The following is a 20,526-nucleotide window of genomic DNA, read 5'->3' on the forward strand; positions in this document are numbered from 1 at the left end:
TGTGCCATTCATAGCATATACACATGGACAAGTTAGGTACTGTTGAATGTGCCATTCATAGCATGTACACAGGGACAAGTTGGGTACTGTTGAATGTGTAATTCATGGCATATACACAGGGACAAGTTGGGTACTGTTGAATGTGTCATTCATATCATATACACAGGGACAAGTTGGGTACTGTTGAATGTGCCATTCATAGCATGTACACAGGGACAATTTGGGTACTGTTGAATGTGTCATTCCTATCATATATACATGGACAAGTTGGGTACTGTTGATTGAGCCATTCATAGCATGTACACCTGGACAAGTTGGGTACTGTTGAATGTGTCATTCATAGCATATACACATGGACAAGTTGGGTACTGTTGAATGTGCCATTCATAGCATATACACATGGACAAGTTAGGTACTGTTGAATGTGCCATTCATAGCATGTACACAGGGACAAGTTAGGTACTGTTGAATGTGTAATTCATGGCATATACACAGGGACAAGTTGGGTACTGTTGAATGTGCCATTCATAGCATATACACATGGACAAGTTGGGTACTGTTGAATGTGTGATACATAGCATGTACACATGGACAATTTGGGTACTGTTGAATGTGTCATTCCTATCATATATACATGGACAAGTTGGGTACTGTTGATTGAGCCATTCATAGCATGTACACCTGGACAAGTTGGGTACTGTTGAATGTGTCATTCATAGCATGTACACAGGGACAACTTGGGTACTGTTGAATGTGTCAATCATAGCATGTACACCTGGACAAGTTGGGTACTGTTGAATGTGTCATTCATATCATATACACATGGACAAGTTGGGTACTGTTGAATGTGTCATTCATATCATATACACATGGACAAGTTGGGTACTTTTGATTGAGCCGTCCATAGCATGTACACATGGACAAGTTGGGTACTGTTGAATGTGTCATTCATAGCATATACACATGGACAAGTTGGGTACTGTTGAATGTGTCATTCATATCATATACACATGGACAAGTTGGGTACTGTTGATTGAGCCATTCATAGTATGTACACATGGACAAGTTGGGTACTGTTGAATGTGTCATTCATATCATATACACAGGGACAAGTTGGGTACTGTTGAATGTGCCATTCATAGCATGTACACAGGGACAATTTGGGTACTGTTGAATGTGTCATTCCTATCATATATACATGGACAAGTTGGGTACTGTTGATTGAGCCATTCATAGCATGTACACCTGGACAAGTTGGGTACTGTTGAATGTGTCATTCATAGCATATACACATGGACAACTTGGGTACTGTTGAATGTGCCATTCATAGCATATACACATGGACAACTTGGGTACTGTTGAATGTGCCATTCATAGCATGTACACAGGGACAAGTTAGGTACTGTTGAATGTGTAATTCATGGCATATACACAGGGACAAGTTGGGTACTGTTGAATGTGTCATTCATATCATATACACATGGACAAGTTGGGTACTGTTGAATGTGCCATTCATAGCATATACACATGGACAAGTTGGGTACTGTTGAATGTGTGATACATAGCATATACACATGGACAAGTTGGGTACTGTTGAATGTGTCATTCATAGCATATACACATGGACAACTTGGGTACTGTTGAATGTGCCATTCATAGCATGTACACACAGACAAGTTGGGTACTGTTGAATGTATCATTCAGAGCATATACATATTGACAAGTTGGGTAATGTTGAATGTGCCATTCATAGCATATGCATAGGGGCAACTTATGTAATGTTTAATGGGTCATTCACAGCATGTATATAGAGCCAACTTAGGTACTGTGGGATGTGCCATTCATAGCATGTACACAGGGATAAGTTAGGTACTGTTGAATGTGTAATTCATGGCATATACACATGGACAAGTTAGGTACTGTTGAATGTGTCATTCATATCATATACACAGGGACAAGTTGGGTACTGTTGAATGTGCCATTCATAGCATATACACATGGACAAGCTGGGTACTGTTGAATGTGTGATACATATCATATACACATGGACAATTTGGGTACTGTTGAATGTGTCATTCATATCATATACAAAGGGACAAGTTGGGTACTGTTGAATGTGTCATTCATAGCATATACACTTGGACAAGTTGGGTACTGTTGAATGTGCCATTCATAGCATGTACACAGGGACAATTTGGGTACTGTTGAATGTGTCATTCATAACATATACACATGGACAAGTTGGGTACTGTTGAATGTGCCATTCATAGCATGTACACATGGACAAGTTGGGTACTGTTGAATGTGTCATTCATAGCATATACACAGGGACAAGTTGGATACTGTTGAATGTGTCATTCATATCATATACATATGGACAAGTTGGGTACTGTTGAATGTGTCATTCATAGCATGTACACATGGACAAGTTGGGTACTGTTGAATGTGCCATTCATAGCATGTACACAGGGACAAGTTGGGTACTGTTGAATGTGTCATTCATATCATATACACAGGGACAAGTTGGGTACTGTTGAATGTGTCATTCATATCACATACAAGTAAGCATCAAGATGTCGCTAAATGCAATAAACCATCAGTCGGTGTCCATAGAGAAGTACATTTCCTTAAAACAAACTTCGTCAGAACATTTATGCAGTACATGAGTTTGATTAATTACTATCTATATATATATATGGAAATTTAAAGCAAGAAGTGTTTTTTTTATGCGATGATAAAATATAATATGAATAACATTAGGACATTCATGATTATGTATGAGGATGTATGCATGAATCATCCACGCGGATAGGATGCAGAACATCAACAAAACGCTAGCGTACCGGAAAACATAATGAATAAATCATTGAATACATTTCCGGTAAATGTATTCAAACATAAGTCTAGATATACAATGAACACTTTCAATAATCAGACAGTGTAATTACATGATTATCTTGAATACTTCAGTATGGATTTGTTGACATGGTGTTTCCGGTGTAACGCACAACATACGTGGTTGTGTGGGTTATGACATGGTGAGTATAAAACCAACAATATCCCCACTATATATCGTTGTGAAAGCGAATGACCGGGGATACAAATAAGACTACTGACAAGACATATCTCTAACATTGCATGTCAGCCCAACGTTTGAAGTCATATGAATATGTAAATTATGTCTAGTTTGATTGGCGTTAATATTCAGGTCAACAGTTACAAGACGTGCTGTCTTGTTATGCATGGACTTTATCATAACTGACATGTTCCGAAGGAGGATGCAGTTAAGTCAGGTAATTCAACATTAAAGTGCAGTGATAGAAATAGACTGTCGGTCAAAAGAAAGTATACATTGTTAGATTGTGAAGAGGTTTCAATTTCAGGGCTCAATGAAACTGAATTCAGCTTGAAACGACTTCCAATCACACCCATCACCCCACAGGTTTGACAAGAGAGAGAGGGTCTCTTGGAATGGCGCTGTTTGGGGGTTACGAGAGAGAGAGAGAGAGAGAGAGAGAGAGAGAGAGAGAGAGAGAGAGAGAGAGAGAGAGAGAGAGAGAGAGAGAGAGAGAGAGAGAGAGAGAGAGAGAGAGAGAGAGAGAGAGAGAGAGAGAGAGAGGTGTCTCTTGGACTGGTTGGAATGGCGCTGTTCGCAGGTCCATGTTGCAGGAATGATGCTCGGTGCAGGTTAATTTACGGACTTTTATCCGGGACAGGCCACGAAGCGGTAGGCCACGTACGTGTGACCGTCCCGCACCGACAGAACTTCAAAATACATTACATTTTCTTTTTTTCAAGCAGTCCAAATCGATGCATAGTTTCTTTTGAACAGCAGTATATTTCCTATGTCGGGACGCGGTGATCTGACCAAACAATGAGATGGCTTTGATTTGCATAAAATACATCTGGAATGTTATTATTAATCTCTTCTTGGATCTCTGGTTGTGAAAAATACCCATCACATTTTTGTCCCAGTCAGGTCAACTCGGTTTAATCCGGTCGTTGAGGTGAGCTGACTGCCGTGTGTTGGTTTGACAGTTTTCATCAACTCGGTGAAAAGGAGTTCAGCGCCTGGGTCGAACAGTGCTATCATGCACGACATGTCATCTGAGCGTTAGGTGAGTGAGTGAGTGAGTTTGGTTTAAGGCCGCTTTTAACAGTATTCCAGTTATATCGCGGCGTGTCAGCTTAATGTGGGAGGAAAGCCCGAAGTGATGCAGGTCTCAGACGTTTACCACTTCGGTACCACTGACTTAACTGCATCCTCGTTCGGAACACGTCAGTTATGATAAAGTCCATGCATAAAAAGACAGCACGTCTTGTAACTGTTGACCTGAATATTAACGCCAATCAAACTAGACATAATTATATATATAGTAATTTATCAAACTCATGTACTGCATAAATGTTCTGACGAAGTTTGTTTTAAAGAAATGTACTTCTCTATGGACACCGACTGATGGTTTATTGCATTTAGCGACATCTTGATGCTTACTTGTATGTGATATGACTCACTCACAGACCTCGATATGTCTGTTGTATTAAAGACAAATCAGAGTGAGTCTGTAATTTCAATGCGTATTTCCAGCAGGACCTAACAGTTAGGACAGTTGTGAATCGATTTTATTTTTCAACATTTCACAAAATATAGCTGTTGTGGTATATTTGTCATAAAAATGGCTGATTCTGTGTTCTTCACAAATCTGATTGCGGACAACAGATAATTCTGTATTTTATATTGGTAATTATTCCATAATTCTTTGTTGCAATCCGATGTAATGCCCTGTCAACTGTGTTTGACATATGTTTAAAAGCATACAGTGCAGAACGTATGATCACCGTGACCATGGCAGCCCCGTCATGACTGAGTGAGTGAGTGATGTTTTACACCGCTTTTAGCAATATTCCAGCAATATCATGGCGCGGGACACCGGAAAATGGGCTTCACACATTGTACCCATGTCGGGAATCGAACCCGGGTCTTCTGCGTGACGAGCGAACGTTTTAACCACTAGGCTACCCGACCGCCCCCGTCATGAATGAACAAGCTGGATGTAAACAGCCTCATCAGGTCGTGAGTGTGAGTGAGTTGAGTTTAACGCCCCATTTAACAGTCTTCCAGTTATATCGCGACGTGTCGGCGTGACACTCTACCCTTTGCGGTTCTGTGACAGTTCGGCCGCACAGTAGTGCTAGATCAACTCCAGACAGGCGGGATAAAGTAGGCACGATGTTGCTGCTCCCATCAGACTGGATACACTGTATTTGTTTCTTTGGCTGTAACGATTCACTGATACCTACAATATCATCGATACTTAGATGCACACAATACTTGAATTGGCAGTGTGTAAGATCCCAACAGGATTGGGTGGTCAGGCTCGCTGACTTGGTTGATGCATGCCATCGTATCCCAATTGCGTGAATCAATACTTATTATCCCAATTGTGTAGATCCATGCTCATGATATCAATCACTGGATTGTCTGGTCCAGACTCAATTATTTACAGACCGCCGTCATATAGCTGGAATGTTTCTAAGTGTGGCGTTAAACAACAAACAAACGAACATGTCTTTTTATATGATTCGGCCGGGGGATCGAACCACCGACCTTCCACTCTCCTGTCAGACACTATCGATTAGACCACGGGGCCCTCGGAATTAAACAAAACATGGATAAAACAAACTCCAGTTAATGGTTTAATTTATCTGAGACTTCCAATTACATAAAGGAATTTCTAACTTCATAATACTGTGACAATATTAATTAACACATCAAGATTAACATTCTTTGGTGCAAAAGTCATGAAAATGCAAATAATCTATCAAACCGTTAATTAATGATAATCACTGGGGTCAAAATTGACCCATTCGTGACTGCTCGCCTCTTTCCGTAAACTGCAAGGAGACCGTTTTTAGACGTTAGATGTGAGCACAATGTACCAATCAGAATGTACTTAGGAACATAAGTAGGTCGGTCAAATAATACCTCTGCAAGGAATTACTTATGGGTTACTTCTAAGGGCCAAAAGATTGTAGAAAGTAATATTGCTGTTAAGATTATGTAAAAGCAGCCATCACATCATTTACGTCAATTATTGTCTCTATGGTTTCTTGAGAAGGAACCAAGTCAACAAGATGGCCGTCAAGAGGTCCCGGAAAGACACGAGTGGTCCCGAATGAACCTGACAAAGCTAGTCATTGAGTGTGTAAAACAACGAAGGAATTACGCTGCTTAATGAACACTCCCTTCAGCCATAACGGCGGAGTCCTGAAACACATTGAGCATGGTCACGTGTTTAAAAACAGAATGGCAGTGATAAAAGTACGTCACATATCAAGGTCCACGCGTCAGCGTGAACATATCGTCCAAGGCGCATCAATTGACGTCGATGTCGATGTCGTTAATATGAGTCAACGTCGTTATCGATTGCTCTAAGCTCTAATATTGTTTTGCAATGACAAGATTCCACACCATGACGGTGAACGATAAGAGCAGTTCTAAACATTAACAAGGATATACAAAAATTCGATTTCATACCTGAAAAGTGAGTGAGTATGATTTTACGCCACTTTTAGCAATATTCCAGCAATATCACGGCGGGGGACACCAGAAATGGGCTTCAAACATTGTACCCATGTCGGGAATCGAACCCGGGTCTTCGGCGTGACGAGCGAACGCTTTAACCAGTAGGCTACCCGACCGCCCCTCATACCTGAAAAAGAGTTGCTGTTCCCACAATATAAAGTGTAATTGTTATTTATTGACTTCAATTGAAAATCACCCTAAAAGATGTGGGGTAACTTGCAGACATATTACGTCATCCCAAATTTAACTTCAGAATTGTATCTGACAAAATTTGAGTGAGTGAGTTAGGTTTAACGCCGGTTTGAACCGTATTCCAGTCATGTCACAGCGTGTCAACTTAATGTGGGAAGAAAGCCCCAAGTGATGCGGGTCTCAGAAGAACTTCGATGAAACCACGAGCACGGGTATGGTGTTGACAAACCTAGAAACATAATCGGGGCGAACCGGGATTTGAACCCACAATCATAGGTTTCTGGCTTGTCCAAGGGACGCAACTCTGCACAGTGAACTGCCCCCGTGCCCCGATAAACTCCATAATGTGAACAGGTTGAACACTCTGCTCAAGCACCTGGATGTTTAGGTACACATTTAATAACGTAATATTTTACATAACACAATTCACTCATCGCGTCATCTTGAAGATCATAATCAAGATATTGATCACTATTGTTTTGAAGTGAAGAATGAGCACATTATGTCATATTTCACACAAAAAATAATTTCTTGATCTGTTTTTTTGTGTGTTCATTACTTTAGTCTTCAATAACGGCGTACTTATAATAAACTGTCCTGAATAAATAGCCTTGTTAAATGGGAAATATTATCAACAGCATCAATTAAACACATGCACAATAATGTCAATGGAGATATAATATTCGTTCAGTTACACTGATACCAATAAGAACAATGTCATAGCACTGAGAATCAATATTTTCTACAAGAACAAACCCATGAAGGCACCGTGAACAGTCATTCCTATGACACGTCAAAGATCACAATTATTCAATTATTAAGTTGTTGCTAAGGTTACTTGTATGTCACATTTAGGGGAGATGACTCAAATTACGATCTCGCGAGATTTCATTTGAGACAAGGTTGTGAGTGCTATCCATGACGAGCTTCACATGTTGTCAAGGTAATAATGAGGATGTTGATACGAGTCTAATCAGTTATTATCGTTTCATCGCAGACAGTGTAAACCGGCAAGATTCCCTGCGGCACTGCATAATGGAAACTTGGAAGCACGTTTGGCCATTTTCAGACAATGGCGGACAGTGTATTAGACAGATTGTACATAACAGCAAACGACAGCACAACAGTTGACGCTTGCCAGATCTTCTCGAACAGTACAATGTTCTGGGGAGGGTTCCGAAGCCTGTTGATCCTCTCCGCCATTGGTTCCAGCTCTTCGAACACGTCAATGTTAAGCTGGAAGGCAAGGCGAGCCTCTTGTAGAAGGTCGTCAAAGAGCTGTGGCTCCACTTCCAGGTTGTTGATCCTTCCCATCAGGTAGTTCTTGAGCCTTATGGCGTTTTGAACTTTGTCAAACTGGTAGAAGTACAGCCCCTCTCCGGAAGCAGGCATTGACATACAGCGAGACATCTTGAACTTCAAAACCTGTCCCCCCGAGAGATCGCCTAGGTAACGGACGAAGGAGTGGGCAAGAAGCAGACAGGGTTGCCTCTGACCAATCTCGTGTATGTGGTCAGCGTATTTCAAAGCCGCCTTGGTAGGTGTGATCGACTTCCTCCAATTACGACCATAGAAGTAGAGCAAGTCCTTCTCCAGAGCGTCTACTCGATTCAGCTCGTCTGGACAGTACATCGGGCCATATATCGGGTCTTCCTTGAGTTGCTCCGTTTCCACCTCCAGTGCGGAGTAGATGACGTGCAGGTCGGCGAGGAGGAGGCGATACTGCGGCCTGGTTATCCGACTCTCAATCATCCTGAGGATGTAGGAACACTTCTCAGCTTTGTCGTGGAGGTCCATCGTCCCCTTCAGCATTGCCATCGCCAACATGTCCTTCTTCTGGGTAGTTTCGACCTCATCCTCTCCCGCCATGGTGATTTCTGAAAGGAACAAAGCACCAAGTTAGTTCAGTATTATGAATAGCTAGTTCAGTATGATGAATAACTAGTTCAGTATGATGAATAGCCAGTTCAGTATGATGAATAGCCAGTTCAGTATGATGAATAGCTAGTTCAGTATGATGAATAGCTAGTTCAGTATGATGAATAGCTAGTTCAGTATTATGAACAACGAGTATGGTTTTAACTTTCAGCAATATTTCAGCCATATCAAAGATTGGCTGGGGAGTATTGTACCCATGTGCATGGGGAATCGAACCCGGATTTGGAGAGACTGTCTTAACCATCAGGTTATACTATGATAAGATTCGGACAGACGAGTGCGTTCAGGTGCGGTGCTCACAACAAGAAATAAACCGTTCCTTGTGAGGACAGTTATTGACACGTGTTGTGTTGTGTTGTATGTGTGTGTGTGTGTGTGAGCGAACAAGTCAGTTATAATGCCGTTTTTTGTGTTCGTCCACTGAAATACCTTGCCGTATAATAACATGGATACCCCAGACACAGTATACGGACTCTGACCAGTCCTTTTATCACATTACACCCGTGAAGATCCGGCTTAGAATAGGTCTTCAGCAACCCATGCTTGCAACTAACGGGATCGGGTGGTCAGGCTCGCTGACTTGGTTGATGCACGTGAGGTATCCGAATTTCGTGGATCGATGCTCATGATGTCAATCACTGGATTGTCTGGTCCAGACTCGATTTTACATCACTCTTCTTTAAGAGCGTCTCCGTTACCAGGTATGGGTTTTGTCAATGAATTTGTTATGATAAAGACGAATGATCAGACAAATGACCAAATATTATGTTATTTTCAATAACATAATATTACACTACTTCAAATGAAGTCAGGGGCGGTGGGGTAGCCTACGCGGTCGCAATATACACAGCTGCGAGTTCGAGTTTCCTGGTGATGACAAATGGTATCCATACTCAGCATCCATGGTACCCAACAGATCCCCATTTTTGTCACAACTTTACTCAAACATTTAATACTCACTGGACACCAATAACATCAGAATAACTGTCGCCATAGATGTCCGTTCATAAAATATACTCAAAAATAATACCCCCAACACGAGTTATATTTCCCTTGATATCTGGTTGTTCAACAGCAACTAAAAACTATGGAAACCTCTCAGAAAGAACAGTTCAAATTATTGTTAGTGCTTTTGATGTGATTGTTAAGATAATGTGAAATATTCATCCAAAAGGAGACTGCCCAAGTCTATTGCCACCTTCGAGGTGAAGGTTGGGAGTAATAGTGCTGGTATTCGTGTCACGTATGTCTTGATCTTTTATTGTTTTTACTCGCAAAACTAGTCCGTCTCTCACTCCATGAACCAGATCATAGCCCTTCATGTCCAGACTATATACAAGGACTTCGTGAGTTGGATTTAACGCCACTTCTAACAGTATTCCAGTTATATCGCGGCGTGTCAGCTTAATGTGGGAGGAAAGCCCGAAGTAATGCAGGACGTTTACCACTTCGGTGAAACCCACGAGCACGGGTATGGTGCTGACAAACCTAGAAAACATAATCGGGGCGAACCGGGATTCGAACCCACAATCATAGGTTTCTGGCGTGCCCAAGGGACGCAACTCTGCACAGCGAATCGCGGCGCCTTAGACGACAGGGCCACCGGTGCCCCCTCTTCCATTTGTCAGACACCCCAATTGTCAGACAGCTTGTAATCACACAGGTCAAGGTTGAGGGGATTACTGGTCTGTATGCTGATACTTTTCCAATAAGATAAACTGACCCACACGAGTTTGTTGACCAGACACATACACACATTGATAAGGTCGGTCGGTTACCTGGACAATCCGAACGTGACATGTAGTCAAGTCAGCAGTTTCCTGGTTTAGAATACCACGTAGTGTCTTATCGCGTCAAACAAGATCAGGTCAACGGTCAAAGTGGGTTAGATGTCACGAACTGTACATACATGTACACCTGGTGCTAATTATCTGTTCGTTACGTAATGGAGGGGGTTCAAGAGTTAAACCATGCACGTACACGTGGTAGATCGTATGTCCGAGAAACCTCTTGACCTGCCCAGCTACACGCGTGGCAATTATCCAGGGTTACAAATAGCTGTCGTGAACACCGTTCCAGTAGGCGATCTTAGCGCCAAAACGACAGTAACGCCCATATGTTGACTGACGGAAGTCGGACCGCTTTGTAGAACGGGCCATGCACTTTGTCACGCGGTAGGTCACATTTCAGAGGGACAAGCAATTATTAATGTTTACTATCATGTCACATAACATTAAACGTTATGTGCGAACCTTTAATGGAAATTCCAAATCCAATTCATGGCGTCTCAACATTAATACTGCTATACAGGCGGTAGAATTAATAAACACCAATGTAACGTTGAAATGAATATTGTTAGATTCGGCACACAAAATGAGAGTGGGTGGTAAATTATCTTTTGATAATTGTCGATGCTAATGTTAGGCGATAATGATTGTGAGGATCGCACATGGAATAATATCAACAACATTAACAACATATGTGTTGTCTAATTTAGAAAAATGACGAACATGGATTCCTATACTTATAACCGCACTATCTTGTATCAAGGGCAATGGCTATATATAAAGTCCCTGCGCAGACAAAGGACGTCCAGTGTACACAACTGTTATATGTCTGCAGGTCTCAGACGTTTACCACTTCGGTGAAACCCACGAGCACGGGTATGGTGCTGACAAACCTAGAAACATAATCGGGGCGAACCGGGACTCGAACCCACAATCATAGGTTTCTGGCGTGCCCAAGGGACGCAACTCTGCACAGCGAACAGCGCGCCTTAGACAACTGGGCCACCCGTGCCCCCTGGTGGGTATTGCAACACACAGCCTTCAAATTGTGGGTGTTGTTCAACTTGTTTTATGGGAGTTACGATCGTCTCAGCACTACGACAGCGTAGGTCTATGGTGAAGCATGGGAGTTACGATCTCTGACGCTACGATCGATTCGTGGAACGGGACCCTGGAGTCAATGCTGATGTTACATGGTGGGTGAGTGAGTGAGTATGGTTTTACGCCGCTTTTAGCAATATTCCAGCAATATCACGGCGGGGGACACCAGAAATGGGCTTCACACATTGTACCCATGTCGGGAATCGAACCCAGGTCTTCGGCGTGACGAGCGAACGCTTTAACCACTAGGCTACCCGACCGCCCCTGTTACATGGTGATGTAAGGACTGAAAGTTTCACCGACTTTTTTTAAGAATCTCCGGGATAATCGTCTTTTAAACTCAATATCTTCCTTGTTTTGAGTAGCATAAATAACTCCTTTAACATGTTTTAGAAAAAACGTCCATTGTACATAATTTCAGGCGAAACTCAGAAACAAAAGTTACTTTTCGTTTTTTCGTCAGTGTTCTTGTTTTTGGTACTGTGACATTGCGGCTGAATGGCTTTGTGTTTTTGTTTGTTGTTTGACACCGCACTCAGCAAAATTCCAGCTATATGACAGCGGTCTGAGTGAGTGAGTGAGTGAGTTGGGTTTAACGGCGCTTTTTACAGTACATTCCAGTTCTATCGCGGCGTGTCAGCTTAATATGGGAGGAGCGAGCCTGACCACCCGATCCCGTTAGTCGCCATGTACAGCAAGCATTGGTTGCTGAAGACCTATTCTAACCCGGATGTTCACGTGTGTAAAACGATTTGGGAGCATGCACTAACTTCATAGAGAATAATTTTAGCATCTAGAGAATAGTGAGAACGTAGACAGTATTCGTAGCCTTAAGAGAAAATAGAAGTATTCGTAGCATATAGAGAGCACAGACGTATTCGTAGCATTTAGAGAGCATAGGAGTATCCGGAGCATTTAGAGAGCATCGACAGTATTCGCAGCATTTAGAGAGCATAGAAGTATTCGTAGCATTTAGAGCGTAGGCAGTATTCGTAGCATTAAGAGAGCTTAGGAGTATCCGGAGCATTTAGAGAGCATCGACAGTATTCGCAGCATTTAGAGAGCATAGAAGTATTCGTAGCATTTAGAGCGTAGACAGTATTCGTAGCATTAAGAGAGCGTCGATAGAATTAGTAGCATTTAGAGCGCAGACTGTATTTGTAGCATTTAGAGCGTAGATAGTATTCGTAGCATTTAGAGCGTAGACAGTATTCGTAGCATTTAGAGCGTAGACAGTAATTTTAGCATTTTGAAAATAATCTCTGCCTTAAGAGATAGTTGTCATAAGAAATATGATGCAGGTCATATATACCTTTATACCAGTGTAGATGCTGACGAACCATCTGTTAAACCCAGTTATATAACAGCCTGCCAGTCAGCCAGCCGTATCTCGCCGACGTATGCATAATGCGCTTATTTGGAAGCATCAGCAAACTCATGAAATCTTACAATGTTCATATAAGTCAAATAGATCGAAACACAAAATCGCAGATATCCCAGCAGCAGCAGGAATCCTATGTCAATTCCCCACATCTGATATTAAATAGTAGTCAGATACAAAAAGGAACCGAATACCAGCAATATACTACTCAAAAGAAGTTAAGGATCACCTGATTCTTTCATATTAGTATAGTTAATCTCTCGTGCCATGACATAACTTTACCATTATGAAAGAATCGGGTGATCCTTAACTTCTTTTGAGTAGTATATATATATATATATACACTAGACCCGTGAAGATCCGGGGTAGAATAGGCCTTCAGCAACCCATGCTTGGCGTAAAAGGCGACTATGCTTGTCGTTATATAGCTGGAATATTGCCGAGTGCAGCGTTAAACAACATATCTCACTGGTCTTCATTGGTTTCAACAAATATATTTAACCATAAGCAAATACATTCGTCGGTGTAGGGAACTGTCGGAACCCCACATCGTAATACATGTACTGTACTTGCTTACCGACAACGTCAGCGCACACTTGCTGTCAACACTGATTTAATGTAAAAAAATATGTTTCGAGTTTCTATAGCAATGACTTTGACTTGGACTGAAAATGGCGGTAGTGCTGTTTCTGGAGCAGAACTTCCAAACCGTTCATTATTTTATGCTCGTTATATTTACTATCATGGTACACAATTTAACCGGTATAGCAAAGTTATATTTTTTTAAACAAGAAAAATGAAGATTAATTACACTTCGAATATACAATATAACAGTACATTAACAGATAGAATAGTGTATATTGTTTCAGTAATCCTGAACCTTTTCTGACAGACTATTTTATGGCAAAGTGGACCTAATCTTGGGTTACTTGGTTCAATTCAGGCCATTCAAATATTGCTAACTAAAGTTTTAATATCTTCAACAACCTAACAAAGGTGGATTAGCCCTTATGTTATGGCATCAATGTTTTATTTCACACAAGGCACGAGATATAACGTAAATATGGACACTGAATTGTCGCATCAGACTATATTGTTTGTTCATTTATTTAATGTTTAGCAATATTCCAGCTATATTTACTCTGTAAATAATCGAGTCTGGACCAGACAATCCAGTGATTTGCATCATGAGCATCGATCCGCGCAATTGGGATCGATGAAATGCAAGACCAAGTCAGCGAGCCTGACCACCCGATCCCGTTAGTCGCCTCTTTCAACGAGCATAGTCGCCTCTTTCAACAAGCATAGTCGCCCTAAGCAGCAAGCATGGGTTGCTAGCTGAAGATCTGAAACGGCCTTGTCGGCGACTTAACGAGCGCTTCCAGTGGTGTCGTTTTCACACACCGGTGCCCCCATATAAACCTACATTTATCTGAAGCCAAACGATACTCACCAGCTGTGTCGTTGCTCTGTTTTATGGGATGGAGTACACCGTAACGAGTGCTCTGTTACATCAACACGGGGCAATAATACTGACGTGATGGGAAACACATTGCTGAAGGCGTTATTACATCGATTGCAAAATCTTACACAAGCTTACAACAAAGTGACACGAACAATCAGCACGATCACGTATATATACAATGGGAACATCAGGTGAAGACCAACTCTGCTAATCGATGCGCCTTCAGGTATCCTATATACAGGCTCCTGCTGATGAATATGTCATTTGAATTACGTAACATGTGGCGCGTTGAACGTTACCAAAGCCTACATCAGCAAAATTACCAATGTCATGGTAGTCGAAAACGTGGGTAGTGGCATATGTTGTTTATTCAAAGGCACAGGTCGTATGCCCCGATAGCACAGTATTGATATACCACTCACATTTTACCATTATTTCGCCTTCATTGTGAAACAACTACAGTAAACTACGGTTATAACGAACACGCTTATAACGAACTGACGGATATAACGAACTTACTTTTTTGGTCCCGATTATTTGCTATAGTTATGCTGTGTATATGCTTATAACGAACTACGGTTATAACGAACTAAAATTAGTAGTCCCTTTGAGTTCGTTATAACCGTAGTTTACTGTACAATAGGTTCTTAAGACAGAATGTGAAACATTTGAGATTATTTTTTTTCGATGTGAGTGAATATGATTTTATGCCGTTTCGGCGTTAGCAAATAACCTTAGGTTATATCTGACGCTGTTCGCTTCACACAGCTGATATATGTAGATAGATATGTATATACCCACGGTAGATCATTTGCGAGTGGCATACCCCACAAACATCTTTTCAACAAAACGGTTTAAATTGGATGCCTCAAGATTGTTATCGAAAACTAACTGATCAATGGATAGACGCAACATTCCATTACCCCTTGGAGATATCAACTTTGTCCACCCACTTGGTAACTTCGTGTTGGTTTTTGACAAGGAAATACAAATACCCCCTTTTACACATCGCTTTCGTTAATAAATTACACATACCATTAACTTGTCATAATTTGTAACTAGATTCTTGTTACGCGTAGTAAAAAGACATACATACATGCCCCGTCAAGCTTGCATACAAGTACATTAAACTACGGTTATAACGAACTCAAAGGGACTACTAATTTTAGTTCGTTATAACCGTAGTTCGTTATAAACATATATACAGCATAACTACAGCAAATAGTCGAGACCAAAAAGTAAGTTCGTTATATCCTTCAGTTCGTTATAAGCGTGTTCGTTATAACCGTAATTTACTGTACAATAATGGCTAATCTTCATACACACCCCGAGGATAATCGAATTCTTATTTCCCATGTACACATGCTACAACATAGTGTTTTGGAATGCTAGTGGTCTGTCATACAGACCTTGATACAAATATACCCAATACAGCACATGCAAGTCTATAATGTTAGGCAAGTCTAGATTACTGAAGTATCTGAAAAGGAAAAGAGTCTATGGGCTCCTTTATATTATATTTTTATTGAGATAATTTAACAACTGTGTAAGTTATGTTCATTTCAGAGACAAGATGTTAGTCAGGAACGCTAGGCCAGACACCCATACACTGACAGCGCGTCATGATATATAGCATCTGTTTTACATTTAAGAAATGATTTTCATATCGTGTTGGTTTACTGGAGTATGAACTCTCTGAACCGTGCAAGTTAAAATCGTTTAAACGCCGGGGCTCTGGCAAACCAACACATTATGAAATTAATTTTTAAAATATATACGCTTTCTTGTTTAAGTTACTCTAAAAACGTAACTGTAAGCATGTAAAGCTAAAAAACTGTATTGACCAAAAGTCTGGGCCACGTTGCGCGAAGCGATCTTAGCGCAAAGTCGATCATAATTCCTATTCTTTAACACTGACCTACGACCGTCGTAGCCCTGATCGAGTTGTGGGCGGGAAGCTTTAAGATCATTAGTCTCTGGCATTCAGTCTTTATTCGGTAATACTGTCCAAGTGCCCTATATTACAAAAATACTACCATTACGTTTTCACTATTAATCTCCTCTTTGTTCATATAGAGTGAAGCGAAGCACGACTATCGTAAGTCTATGTCACAGCATGGGAGTTAGGATCACCTACGATCCTCTCTGGAAGGGACCCTGGTCCATAAACATGACTAGAATGGTTTTACTTTTAGCGTGTTCGAAAACACTGATTAAAGATATGGATAGAGAGGTACAAAAATCGCCGATCCCGCAACCGATATTCATAAAATATACATCATCCTCCATAATCTGCCTATATTTTATAACTTAAGAAGCATTTTCCTCAATGATAGCATAAATACAGTAAACTACGGTTATAACGAACACGCTTGTAACGAACTGTCGGATATAACGAACTTACTTTTTTGGTCCCGACTATTTGCTGTAGTTATGCTGTATATATACTTATAACGAACTACGGTTATAACGAACTAAAATTAGTAGTCCCTCTGAGTTCGTTATAACCGTACTTTACTGTAATTACATTTATTTTCAACATGTAAGAATTGATTCATCACAAATAAACCAAGTCAGATGTCATTCAAGCTGCCACATGACACGAGTTAAAGTGTTGTCAGTTTCACGTGTCATATTCACAATATCAACGCGGTAATCCGGGATTAAGTTTCGAAGCGTGATAAACGAAACGAGCGATATACGATATGGATAGCACGCCCTGTCACCATGGTGACTGACTTCATGCACGTCTTTGATGTGTGTCGCTAGCATGTTAATTTATTATTTCTATCAAGTCTAGTCTTATAATGTTAATTCAGGTGAAATGAATTGTGAAACGTACTGGAATACTAAGAACAGCACAAGCACATTCACAAAGTTAATATCATGCTTTCGTATTTAAATTGCATCGTATGAATTTGTGGAAAATTTGTCAATACTTTATTCCGAAAATAGAAACAGGCCCAAACATATAGTTAAATATACAAGTATAGATTGGAAGTTTTGGCGTACCAATAAGGATGCGATTTGGGCTGGACCAGAAATATGTTATTATTCACTTTAAGTAACAATAAACAAGGGTAAACATGGGAGAGTTCGTTCGTAGATTTGGAAAACTTCCGTAATATCGCAATAGGTATTGCATACTTTAAACAGCAGGTGTTTGTGTTGTGTGATTGCGGTGATTTCGTAACCCTCAAAATGAGAAACGTCATCACCCAAATGAAAAGTAATTTCGTAACCCTGTGTAATAAATTACGTTACAAAAACATTATTTAGATCCCGCACCATACAACATTTAACAAGAGTAAACATTAGGAGTGTATCTGTTGGTCAATTAACGATTACTCCAATATTGATCCAACACCAACTGATTCATCTTCCCGAGGCAAGGGAGTTAACTGACTATGAAAGTCCAGTTTCCACCCTTGCCGACCATGCACGCAGGAATTATGGAGTTGTAAGAGGCGATTAACGGGATCGCGTGGTCAGGCTCGTCGACTTGGTTGATGTATGGCATCGTATCTCAAGTGCGTGGATCGATGCTCATGATGTTAATCACTGGATTATCTGGTCCAGATTCGATTATTTACAGGCCGTCGTAAATCAGCCGGAATATTGCTGAGTGCGCGTTTATCAAGAAATAAAAAAAACACACACAAAAAAAACTGAACAATACTACTCAACTGATAGGGTTCCTGTGTTAGCTCACACTATGACGAAATGCGGGACACAACGACGTATATATATGTTTACTTTTGTAAATCATGAAAAGAAGCTCAACAGCCCAAATCGCATCCTTATTCGTACAACATCTCAAAACCTCCTCAAGACTTGTATATTAAAGATATGATTGGGTCTGTTTCTTTTTTCGAACTAAAGTATTGACAGAATTTTCCACAAAGTCATACGATGCAATTTAAATACAACAGACATGATATTAGCTTTGTGTAAATGGTCGTTATTCGGACAACATCATCTCAAACATCACTTGGGCCCACTTGCACAAAACGACTTTATGTAGCGGCGTACCTCCCATACTTTAACATTGGCTCACAATGGTCGCTGCACTAAAATCCCTTTGTGCAAGTGGGCCCTTGACACGCATCCCCCGTCAAATATTTTGTGTATACAATACTTTGAATAACAAATTGTATAACACGTTATATAACACATTATATAATTCTTGGTGCAAAAGAATGAAAGAGATATCGCTTTCTGCCGCATCATCAATTTTGCAATCATAATTGACTAAATTTGGGAGGTCGACCGTGGCGTCCACACATATGAAAGAAAGTATGTTTAAAAGAACGTCCAAGCTGTTAAAAAGATACCATGATCTATTGAGAGTCCATAGTACTGCACTGGGCGGAATAGTTAGGCCTTCGTTAGGTTGAGCCACGGATTCTGTATACGTCTTTGGTTGAGCCTATGAATGTGTACATTTGCCGACGTAAAAAAATGCGTTTAATCGATGAAAGGGACGGTTTCGCCTGTATAACTAGCTTGCAAAAACTTAAAGAAACCGGTCGAAAATATGTCACTACTTTTTAAAACCCCACGCCAAAAGTTGTAGTGATTAGAAGAAAGTGTCAGTTCTGAGACAGTACTTGACAATGACAGACTGTCAACATGGACTCGCTTTAAACTAGGATGACTTTGTGTTCAAATATAGTCCAAACAATCTTCGTATTAATTTCCTTCGAAGAAGGAAGAGAAATAATTATACACTCAATCCCAGTACAATACATGCAGTACAGATATTTCCGGCACAGCACATTTAGAAAGCATGTCCGTTCCTTCATTGTTCGGCGAATACCACATCACCATCGCTCGGGCAATGCGGGATATTTCACTTTTCAGTCGATTGTGTGACGTGAGGTTTAGCTTCAAATCCTAGCAAAATAACTTCATATACCACACAGCACATATACACTCCACATCTCGCGCTAAAACATCCCCTACCTTGATAATAGTTGATGTTCCCAGTCGGCTAAATTCGCCACAGTTGTCGCTCGCTGACTCGCCGGCAGTGAATGTTTCCCGACCTGCCTGGTGGGCCTTTTGTCGGCGAAGCGTGACCGATCTCTTGACCGTGACGTCACGTGACCGAACACCACATTAAACCTGGATTACGCGTGCTTGCGTTAAAAAAGCACAACTAGTCTGAGTAAAACAAAATATTGCGACAATGGCGGTAATCAACCGATGAGTCGCCTGCACTTGCGCAGTGATGTTGCACATTAACTCTCTCGCTATAAGGCGGTATCGATTCTTTGTTCTGTCAGACAAAACGAGTTCTCGTCTCAGGATGTCATAGAAACAGCCCGGAAATATTCTAACATGGACCTGTTATTGCGAAACACAACAAACACGACTGTTTCTTCACAACTGTTGGCGATAGCGTTATAATGAATTGTTCATTGGCCAGGCGCGTTTGTTTATATCTGACATCACAATCAGGATTGTTTCTATGCAACTGATGGAAATATGAGAAGATTGTTCAGTTGCAAATATAATTTTAATACGACTAAGACTTAAAGCCTCCGTTAAGCACAATTCATGTCTTAACGTTAAACCCAATAGCGGGTTTATTTCGGCCGAGACAAATCCCATTCTGTTTAATGATATTGTTTGTTGTTTAACGCCGCACTCAGCAATATTTCAGCTATATGAGGGCGGTCTGTAAGTAATCGAGTCTTGAAAATCCAGTGATTGATTTCATGAGCACGCAACCCACGCAAATACGATGACATGCATGAGCCAAGTCAGCGAGCCTGACCACCCGATCCTGTTAGTCGCCCCTCACGACAAGCATAGTCGCAATTTACGGCAAGCATGGGTCGTTGAAGACCTTTACTCGTCCCCGAATCTTCACGGATCCTGTTTCATAACAATGTAGCTGATTCCAGCGACAAGTAACATTAGTATATTCTTGAAAAAAGTGTGATTATGAAATTATAAAAAAAGAAAAGAAACAAATACATTCTGGTTATTAATTATAAGGACACTTTTTTCGAGGTAACACGTAATATAATATTATCACACCTACACCAAATTTAGCAATATTCTAGAA

The 20,526-nt window shown here is 40.8% G+C and overlaps 1 protein-coding gene across 1 annotated transcript; it reads right to left on the minus strand.

The window, feature by feature from the left end:
* Positions 1-5,703: 5,703 nt before the first annotated feature.
* Positions 5,704-19,655, minus strand: LOC139464531 (heme oxygenase 1-like). Its single transcript, XM_071246056.1, has 2 exons — positions 19,416-19,655; positions 5,704-8,655 (listed from the first exon to the last, which is right to left on the minus strand). Exon 2 carries the CDS (start codon positions 8,645-8,647, stop codon positions 7,844-7,846), a length of 804 nt encoding a protein of 267 aa, XP_071102157.1. The 5' UTR covers positions 8,648-8,655; positions 19,416-19,655; the 3' UTR covers positions 5,704-7,843.
* Positions 19,656-20,526: the final 871 nt, after the last annotated feature.

The sequence above is a fragment of the Haliotis cracherodii genome, unplaced genomic scaffold (assembly GCF_022045235.1).
Source record: "Haliotis cracherodii isolate W230 unplaced genomic scaffold, xgHalCrac1.p SCAF_17, whole genome shotgun sequence".
In the NCBI taxonomy this organism is placed as follows: domain Eukaryota; kingdom Metazoa; phylum Mollusca; class Gastropoda; order Lepetellida; family Haliotidae; genus Haliotis; species Haliotis cracherodii.